This window comes from Abrus precatorius, unplaced genomic scaffold (genome assembly GCF_003935025.1).
Source record: "Abrus precatorius isolate BTA unplaced genomic scaffold, Abrus_2018 Scaffold11, whole genome shotgun sequence".
Classification (NCBI taxonomy): Eukaryota; Viridiplantae; Streptophyta; class Magnoliopsida; order Fabales; family Fabaceae; genus Abrus; species Abrus precatorius.
Window position 1 is genome coordinate 28,005,442 of NW_020874303.1, and position 10,263 is coordinate 28,015,704.

Below are 10,263 nucleotides of genomic sequence, written 5' to 3' on the forward strand. Positions count from 1 at the left end.
CTTTTACTTTCTTCTGCTGTTCTTTATCTTAGTATTTTTCAAGTTTCACGTACGATGTCGTTGGAATATTTTTTTACACGTGAAATTTAAAAATTATATATACCGAAATACAGTGTTTTTTAAAAAATTATAAAAATTTAAAATTTAAAAATTACCGGTAATAAAACACTAAAAAGTTATTAAAAATTAAAATAAATTATTATTAATGATTTTTGGAAAATTAATAAAATATTTTAAAAATAAAAATTGTCAATAATAATTTTAAAAAAATTCATTTTTATAATTTTTTTTAAATCATCATCAGCATATTTTATTATAACTTCTTTTCCTTTTCCTTTGGGGGAAACAATGTACCTCCAACTTTTGTTTATCTTTATCAATCATTGAATGTCTTAGGAAAAAATATATATATTGAACTCAATATATGGATTAATTTAATTACGATAGATGACGAGCCTTGACCAAGTTTATTTATTTAATACAATATTCTTTCCTCCCATGCGACCTATTGACCTTATATTTTAAGAGCATAAATTCGTTAACTGAATGAATATATAATTATTATTTTACTAAACAGATCTGAAATGACTTATACGCAAGTAATCTCTATTCAAGTTCTTCCCAGATGAATAAAAAAAGTGAAAAATCTCAGATCAATTATTAATTTAGAGTTATTCAAATAAGATAACTGTTGTAGATTGTTCATATAACAAGGTAATTCTCTGGGAACATTATTTGATTTCATGGATGACCTGTTTCAAACGTGGGCATGTCCCCTTGTAGACTTAATATGGCGGCTAATTATTTGGGCCAATATATTACCTGTCGTTTTTCAGGGTCAAATACTCTGTTTTTTTTTATGAAAGTAAATTTTATATCTAAAATAATAACATTTACGTACAAATTTTTAAAGAAAAATATGCATATATCATCCCCCTTCACTATGTATTTATCCATGGTTTATTGTAAATATATCTAGATTATTATTATTATTATTATTATTATTATTATTATTATAAATTGTAATACACGCATGCTAATATAACAATATATAATAATGAATAGAAATATTATTATATTTTTAAAAATTTGTGCAACAAATTACTTTCAAAATAACGTATATTTTAACACCAATGTTAGTAATAACATTGTATATGTGAGTATAATATTTTTATCATTTTTCTTTGTTGAGAGTAAAATATTTTGTTATTATTGATAAAATTTGTATCCTTACACTGATCAATAATCAAGCTACACTAGTTAGTATTTACATAATAACAATAGAGTTTTATTTTAGATTAAATGTTCATAAATATTGTTTTTTAAGTTCTTTCAGGTTTTTATTTACTCTTTTTCTTAAATAGTAATAATAATAATGTGTAAAATTATATTACTCACGAGTCACGTGTAATTAGAAAATTATTAATTTAATATTGATATCTAATTATAATTATAATATAGGTGAAATCATATTTTTACTCTCTTTCATAAATAAACGGAAGCATATTAAATGACAATGATTTTAACTAAAGTTTCTTCTTACTTTGTAGTTTGTACTTCACTGTCTCAACGTCATCCAATTTTTTTTATCATCCGTTGACAATATTCACAGTTGTTTGCAAAAATCTGTTTGTGTTCAGTCACAAATCCTGTTTTATTATCTGTTTTAAAATTTTAGTAACTATTATAAAAGTATCATTATTGACTAAATCTAATACTTTTATCTTCGTTAGTGTTAGTCATTTTCATTCTAAATTTTTACCCACATCAAATACCAGAAACATTTTTGAACCAACAAAAGTTAAACATAAAGAAAAGTAAAGAAACATTTCAAGAATATTAGTTTCATGAAAATATTTGTTAAAATATCAATATGAGACATAAAGATATAACATTTTCGAGTTAAAATTTTTAACTATTAAAAAATATCTCATGAAACTCTTAATTTTGTTTAATTTTTACCTTTTTTAATTTTATATTAATTTATCATTCAATACATTATATAATTAACATTTTTACTGATTCAATTGGCAGAAATAAAATGAATTTTAAGTGAGTTTATTTATAATTATAAAAATAAAATTAATTATTTTAACTTTGAATGTACAACGATATTAATATATTAAAAAATTAAGGATAGATAACTCACTTTATAAATAAACATAATTTTTAACATGGATTTAAAGGTACATATTAAAAAGTAAAAAAATAATTAAGAAATATTTATTATTTAAAATCATAAAAAAGAATACGTATTTTTTATAGTAATTAAAATTTTAAAATATTTAATAGAAAAATGGATAAATTTAGTTGAGATGGAGTTAATCCTAATAACGAATTAGAGTTGAGAGTAATTAAATATGGCGGGAGTAAAAGATGAAAATGTGAGTGAGCGAGCGTCTTTCACGATCGTGCGGACCAGAAGCAACCACAGGATCCAAAAGGGAGCCACGTGTCGGGATCTGTTGGCGCAGTGGCTCACCGAAGTGCGTGGAACCGGTCTTTTGGTGCCTTTACCATGCACCTACTATATCCGGTGGCCTTCTCTGCAATCACCGATAGCTCCGGTGGCACTGACACACGGTCAGGGTCAATGACATGCTATAAACTCTTGGGGTTTAAGCCATAGCTTTGGTGGTTTTCACAGGGTTTTGCTTTTAGCGATTCACAGCATCATAAACTGATTCAGAATGAGAGTGAGAAAACCTCACAAATTCAAATTTCCAAATGGGTACCCTCCAAAAATGACACACCTTTTTTTCTGGGGTTAAATAATTTTCTGTTTCACTTTGAATTCTCTCTCACAATTCCCCCCCCCCCCCCAAATCTCACATTCAATTCAAAGTTCACAAAATTTGCCGAAATTTCATATCTTCGGGAGTAAAAGCTTTGATCTTTGCACAGACAAGAGGTGATCGTGTTGAACTTTTGATGGGTTTTGTTTCTCTGAAGTACGGAAAGTTTTTTTGAACTTTTGGGTTTATCCTTGGGGTTTGAGATGACGTTGGTTGGTTCAGGAAGAAGTTGGAATTTTGACGCATAACTTTATGTGGGTACTGTTTTTGGTCCTGATACCTGAATTTTCAGCTTCCTGCGACCAAATTTTCCTCTGATGTTTCACAATTTATTAGTTGTTTCGGTTTCGTGTTTCACTTTCAGTTTCTCCGTTTAGAACGTCCTCAGTTTGTTTGGTCCTTCATTTTCATCAAATCAAGCTTTTGATGATTTGATCTCTGATTTGCTTGTGCTTTGCTTTTGGTTGGTGAATTGGTGGTTTTCTGAGATCGATCTTCTTCCTTGGTTTTAGATCTCTTTTGGTTTGAATTTAGTTTAGTTCTGCTCTCGTGAACGTGTTTGGAATCTAGCCGAGTTTTGGAATCCCTTTCTTGTGTTATTGTTTAACTTTTCCGTCCTATTTTTTTTTCTTTTTTAATTTCACCTTTGTACTTCTCAGAAACTGTTGCTGTATAGGGTTTATTTCTGCAAATTATTTCTTACTCCCAGCTTAATTATTGTGTCTTCATTTGAATCTGTTTTCATTGTTTACTTCTCTGTGCAAAGGTTTTATTGTTTTGGTATTTGGCACTTTTTTTTTTCTTAGTTGGTAAAATGATTACAAATGCATGCACATATATTTAATCAATGGCCTTTATCGTTAAGGTGCTTTGATCCGGTGGAAGTGACTGAATTAGTTTCCTTAATGTATCAGTTGGAATTGTTTACTGTCAGGCTTTCCAATTAGGACCGGTGGGGTCAAGCAACCCCCAAAGTTCAAGTTTATTTGACAATGGATATTGGATTTCTAATGTTCTGCGTTTGATAAATCCTAATATTGGCATGGTTCCTGAGATATGGTGGTGCAGAAGAGGCTAGACTATAGCTTTAATGGCAATGAGGTGCCAACCAAGCCCCGAACTCCACGATCAGCTAGGGTAAATAAGATCTATTTCTCATCTGGGGCTGATTACTATTATCTATATACTTAAGAGAGTATGAAAGCAATCAATGTATTTTTATTTTTTTTTAATAAATATTTTCTAGGGGAGGGCTACATTTCAAAGAAGGTTGGAAGACAATCAAATGTGTGCATTTGACTTATTGGCCACCATAGCTGGCAATTTATTGCAAGAAAAACAGAATCCATCAGCATCCAGTGATAGATCATCGGAAAAGGATAGACATGGATTTGTTAAAGAGGAGTGCCAGGATGCAAATAAACCATCAAGAGCTGAGCTTTCTGATGAAGGAAGTAGTGACAGAAAATGTTTCTCTAATCTTTCTTCACAAGCATACGATCAAAATTGTTCTGTGAAGGAACTTCCGCGTTGTGAAATTGATGGTCATTCATGCATTGCTTCTATAGTAACAAGTTCTAGTTGCTCAGAGAGGTTTGTTGCTGAGACACTGGTGGATGGAAAAAGCCAAAATGGAATGGAAAATTTTGCTGGCAAAGTTGAATTAGGTTCCTTTGGGTGTCCAGAGAATAGTGGTTGCAAGTTAGATAGTGATGTAAGTAAAGTAAAGGATGAGTTGCATAAGTTTGAGAAGGTTCCCATTGATAATGAGACTGGGATGTGCTGTTTTGAGGATCCCTTAAATGAAAAACCTCCAGCATTGATCAGCTTGGGTGGCAATGCCAAGTTGTCTGGGTATGATGACGGCATACCTTGTAGCTCATTGTCCAAAGGTTGTGACAGTGTACTAGTAGTTAGTAGAGATGATGACGAAAACTTTTCTGGGTGTGTTCACCCCAGTACCAAAATAAAGCCCCTTAGGCCAATTACTTGTATAGGTGATAGAAAAATCAAAAAAAGATTGGCTTCTAAATATTGTAAAGTAGCTCGAGAATCAAAGCATGATACCCTATCTAACGACGGTGAGTTCATGCTTACCATATGAAATTATTGCCTTTCTTGTTTCTTCATCCATCATGCTTCTTTGCTTGTTAATTAATCTGCTTTCAAATTAAACATGCTAGTTTTGGATGGAAATTTGAAGCCAGTTTACAGCAGTAGGAAGAACTATTATAAGCGCCAAAGATCTCAAATGAATATTCCTTTCAAAAAGAGGAAGCTTTTTAACTGTAGCTCTGTTACAAATTCTAACGGATATTTCAGAAGTGGTGGCACTTATTATTCACCTGAGAATGACATGAATCAAGGTGTTTCATGTTCATCTTCTGGGATGTGCAAAGGTTTTACTCTAAATGACTTTATATTGATTTATTGATCTCAGGAACCTATTTCTAAATAATTAAAAATCTTTGATGTAGGTCCTGGAATGTCATCCTTGGAAGCACATCAACACTCTGCATTACGATCTAGAGATTCTCATGGTATGGGAAGATTGAGGGAGTGATTCTTTATGTACTCTTTGACTTGACTGATGTCTTCAAAGGGTTTCTTACATGAAGATGTCTTTATTTTAATCAGTGAAGCTTAGGATCAAATCATTTAGAGTGCCGGAGCTTTTTATTGAGATTCCAGAAACTGCAACCATTGGATTCTTGAAGGTATAATAAAATTCTGTTCTGCCATATATGTTATCATTGTCTCCTGTATTTAGATGTTAAAGATGAATGGCATCTGTTTCTGTATGTGTATTCTTGAAATGCTGTTTCATCATGTGGCATTATCATTATTGCAACTTTCACATAAGTTGGGCTGCAGCTCTTACAACAAATTGCTCTGCAGAAAACAGTGATGGAGGCAGTGACATCTGTACTTGGAGGTGGATTGCGTGTTGGCATGATTTTCCATGGAAAGAAGGTTAGAGATGACACTAAAACTCTACTTCAGACTGGAATTTCTCCTGATAACCAACTGGATGCTTTGGGCTTCACCTTGGAGCCTAATTCTTCACAAAACCTACCACCTGCATGTGCTACAGATTCTCTCCATGCTCATAGTGCAGATTTGCCTCAGCCTTTAATTGGGTAATGCATAACTTTCCATTGACTGCATTAATGCATTACTTGCATCAATGCTTTGGCTCCACTGCCTCTGCATTTTTTTATGACATATCATTTTTCCTTGGAGATCTTTTCATGGAAATGTTACTTGCAAATAATATTTCCCTTACGTAACTCATGAAATCAATCGACAACTTTCCTCTCTCTCGTTTCTTCATCAAAATTGAGGGTCCCACCTCACTTTTTATGAACTATGGGAGTTCTACAATATTTGCTGCTAACATAACTCATCTTCATATACTGCATTAAATTTCTTTCAATCTGTTTTTTTTTTAAATTATCATCCCGGTTTTTATCTAAAAAAAGATTGTTGATATTTAGGTATCTTTCCAGTCCAGCTGTAATTCATCAGAAGAGTCAAGGCTTTTTGGACATGTCGGGTGAGCATCAAGTAACCAGTTTAGGTAACCTTGTTGAAAGTGATCATGATTCAGCACCTTCTCCCATCAACAATTTGGTTGAAAAAAAAGTGACAGATTCCAAAGAACTTATTACTATTCCTGAGATGCGTGTGGAGGCACTAGCTGTGCTACCTGTGCACCAAAAGTCAAAACGAAATGAGATTGCACAGCGCCGAATTCGTAGACCTTTTTCTGTTGCTGAGGTGGAAGCACTGGTTCAAGCAGTTGAGAAACTGGGAACTGGAAGGTAAGATTTACATCAGCCATTGTTTGATCCAACTTAATGATGACGATTAGTATTATTTAGTCAGTTGTGTGCATGGCTCAGAGTATGTGTAATAGAAAGTTGTCTTTAGCTTCTGGCTTTCCAATGTGCATTTGCCCCTTATTAATTTCTTTTTGGGGTGGGTATCAGGTGGCGTGATGTTAAACTTCAAGCTTTTGATAATGCAAAGCATCGTACATATGTGGATTTGAAGGTAAAATCTTTTGTGGCCCTTATACATAGCTACGTTCTTACTGCATAGTAACATTTTTGTTATTGGATTGTACTCTTACTCAAATGGATTGTTGAAGCAAACATGGTTGTCACACTTAAAGCTTCTTGGGTGGCACACATTCTTCTTCAGCATCCGGGAACTTTTAACAATTTTTCTAATGTGTGTTTTAAAACACATAATAAGAACTTATACATAGTAAGTTTTTATTAGAAATTATAAGATGTTACTAGATTCAATGTATTGATAATATTAAATTCTATAATTTCTAAAATAATAGTATTTAATGATTTGTTATCATGTGTCCTTATTTAAAAACAATTTAGTCGTTGTATGAAGGCAAGTAATATCTTGTAAACTAGGTAAACAATTTATTGCTTCATTACTGATCTCATGCTTTGGTTGGTACCTCAAGTGCTCCTTCCAATATAAACCCGACACGACTTCTCCTGTGCATGTGCATGTCATTGCCTAATGCTTTTTCTAGCTACTTAATTTATTGTTTACCACACTAGAATTGATACATGAAAATAATGATTATTATACTTCATCTCTTTTTGCAAACAAACAAGGTAAGATAGTGGTGGGATCCAAAAAGAAAAGAACAAGGTCACTTTCTTTAGTATGATTTTGGTTCCCTTATTTAGCAAGGACAGCATATAAAAAAGTATTGGCATGTGATATAGGTATGGAATAGTGCAGGATAAATGGAAAACACTGGTGCACACGGCGAGAATATCCCCTCAGCAAAGGAGGGGAGAGCCTGTTCCTCAAGAACTTTTGGACAGGGTCTTAACTGCTCATGCATATTGGTCCCAGCAGCAAACTAAGCAACAGCTCAAGCAGCAGCCAAAAACTTGCCTTCTCCTTTAATAAGGGTTGACAGCAGCACGTGGCTTTTTAGATGGGTTGGTCGTTCAGGTTTCTGACCCTTAATCATTAAAAGCATCATATGACATTTTTTTTCTTCATGTATTTATGAAATATCTGTTCATCACTTTCTTTTTTTTTTAGTACAATGTCTGTCACTTTATCTATCATGTAAAAATATGATAACAAGGAAGGTGAAGCCTAGAGAGAATTTATGTAATATTCTCTTGTAAATGGTTGATGCAATAAAGTGCTTGCTATTACAATTTTCACCATGACACTTTATCTGTCCTTTTTAGTATTTATATATAAAAAATAATACGATTTTTCTAATGTGTGTCCTAGAGTCAATGTTAAGAATTTTAAAATATAACGTTTTTATTAAAAATAAAAATATAGTCTTCAAATCATAAAAAGTATTCAATGCTTATTTTTTATGATAATTTAAAGAATTTAATAAGATGTATTTAATGATTATTAATATGTATCCTTAATCACATTAAAATGTCATTTATTATATTCATCCCGGTTGTTATTATTATTATCTGTTGGCAATCCGTATCGCATCGATTTCATGGTCAACCCTTTCGTGGAAACTTGATGTAATTTTGATTTAATTGTTTTAAGACGGATTATTTTTCTAAACATGGTATTTAAAAATTATATATACAAAAATATGGTTTTTTTTGAAAAATTACAAAAATATGATGTTTAAAAATTGCCATGTAAGTACAAAAGTTCACAAATGATGTTATACCTTCAATCCGGTTAATTTGGGGATTGTTCTAGTTATATATGAAATTTTTTATCAATAATAAAATAAATAAATTATTTGATTTAGTTAGAAAAATTCATAGATTTATAGAATCGATTATTATATTATTATTAAATCACGCAAAAGAAAGAAAAATTGAAAAAGTGATGAAGGTTTAAAAATTGTCAATGGCAATTTTTTTAAAAAAATTAAAAAAAAAGAAATTATTAAGAGTTACTATTGACAATTTTTGAAAAAAGTAGTCAAAAATTGTCAATAGCAATTTAAAAAAAAACATATTTTAGTAATTTTATCAAAAATCCCATATTTTAGTTTTTTTTTAAAATCATAATAATAAAAAAAGACCCTATTGAGGATAGGGATTGTGGCTGCCCTCATCAGTGTTGATAATGTAATGTTAAAAGGCCCTAAAGATAAAAGTTCGTTCAAAATATATTGTTTGGATTATATTTTATAATTTTAATTTTGAATCAGCAAGTAAGCTTCAATTTTATATAAATTTTTATTCATGTTAGTATTTTGTGATGTACTCTCCTTGGTCTATATTACTTGTTATTTTGATATATGTAAAAATAAGAACACAAAACTAAATATATACCTCTATATTATATTTATGGATAAACTCTATCTACTAAAATACTCTTATTTAATTTTTAGCAATTAATTACTCAATTCTATCATGCGACATTGATCTATAAGTAATTGAGATATCAGAGCTTTTATTAGAGCTTCTTTTTTTTAGCTTTTAGAGTTTAAAATAGGAAAAGTCCTGTTTGATGTGTATAAAGGCCCATTAAGCAGACAACCTCTGTTTCTCTGTTCGTGGCCTGACATGTATGTTTAGCATATAAATATACTAAAGTAAATAATATTTGTTTAGCATATAAATATACTCTGTTTCTCTGTTACTTAGTGTTATGATCATTCATCATATGTTACCAACTGAAGTATTGAATTATTTTTATCCAAATCTTCAAGCACCCTGAAAAATAATATTTGTTAGAGGTAAATCCATCGTCTACTTGCAAACATGTTGTAGAACATTTAGGGACATTCTAGACATCATACTAACTAAAATTGAGTGTTGTTTTTAAACTGTTTGGTTTTAAAAATTAAATTAAAAAATGAACGTTTACAAAATAAAATTTTCCTTCAACCTATTTTTTTAATTAATTTTTTTTCTTTTTTCCTTGCATCCTATCAAACAAATGTTAAGGACTAGGATCTGAATCCTCCCAAGTGTAATTTAATTGCAGTGAAGTTTTCAATACAAACATTCAAATATATTATTTAAAGTGAAACTAAACTTAACATTGTTTTGTTTTTTTGGGGGAAACTGGACAGTGAAAGTACTAAGGGAAGGTATAGCAAGCAATAGCATAGTCAACAAACCAAGTTGACTCGCCGGAAAAATATGACATGTGTAGAAGTGGCCGGTGGTGATCTCTTGTTTAGAAGGATTAACAAATCTCAACCTTCTCCTTCCTGGCCGGTGCCTCTCTTGCGGCTTCTGTTTCATTATCATTCCACATGTCAACACTCTCTCTTTCTTCTGTACACACTGCAATTATCAACACTCTCCACTTCATATGAGAAAATGAAATACCCATAAAGCCAAATGCATTTTACTTTTTAAATATTTTAACTTTATTTTATTTGTTGAGTTTATGATAGTAGCCTCCCCGAATGAATTTGTACATTGTAATAAAACCATTCATAGTGTGAGAACTTTCCAGGTGGTTCACTTTT

The 10,263-nt window shown here is 31.2% G+C and overlaps 1 protein-coding gene across 1 annotated transcript; it reads left to right on the top strand.

Annotated features, from left to right (window-relative positions):
• Window positions 1-2,650: 2,650 nt before the first annotated feature.
• LOC113855205 (telomere repeat-binding protein 2-like) lies at window positions 2,651-7,888 on the top strand. Its single transcript, XM_027486740.1, has 10 exons — window positions 2,651-2,911; window positions 3,710-3,932; window positions 4,042-4,876; window positions 4,979-5,194; window positions 5,273-5,335; window positions 5,433-5,512; window positions 5,694-5,935; window positions 6,293-6,619; window positions 6,788-6,851; window positions 7,572-7,888. Exons 2-10 carry the CDS (start codon window positions 3,852-3,854, stop codon window positions 7,740-7,742), a joined length of 2,079 nt encoding a protein of 692 aa, XP_027342541.1. The 5' UTR covers window positions 2,651-2,911; window positions 3,710-3,851; the 3' UTR covers window positions 7,743-7,888.
• Window positions 7,889-10,263: the final 2,375 nt, after the last annotated feature.

Coding starts and splice junctions, on each gene's coding strand:
- LOC113855205 (XM_027486740.1), top strand. CDS start 3,852: ATGGTGGTGCAGAAGAGGCTAGACTATAGCTTTAATGGCAATGAGGTG. Junction 3,933..4,041: donor GAACTCCACGATCAGCTAGG/GTAAATAAGATC, acceptor AATATTTTCTAG/GGGAGGGCTACATTTCAAAG. Junction 5,513..5,693: donor CAACCATTGGATTCTTGAAG/GTATAATAAAAT, acceptor ATTGCTCTGCAG/AAAACAGTGATGGAGGCAGT.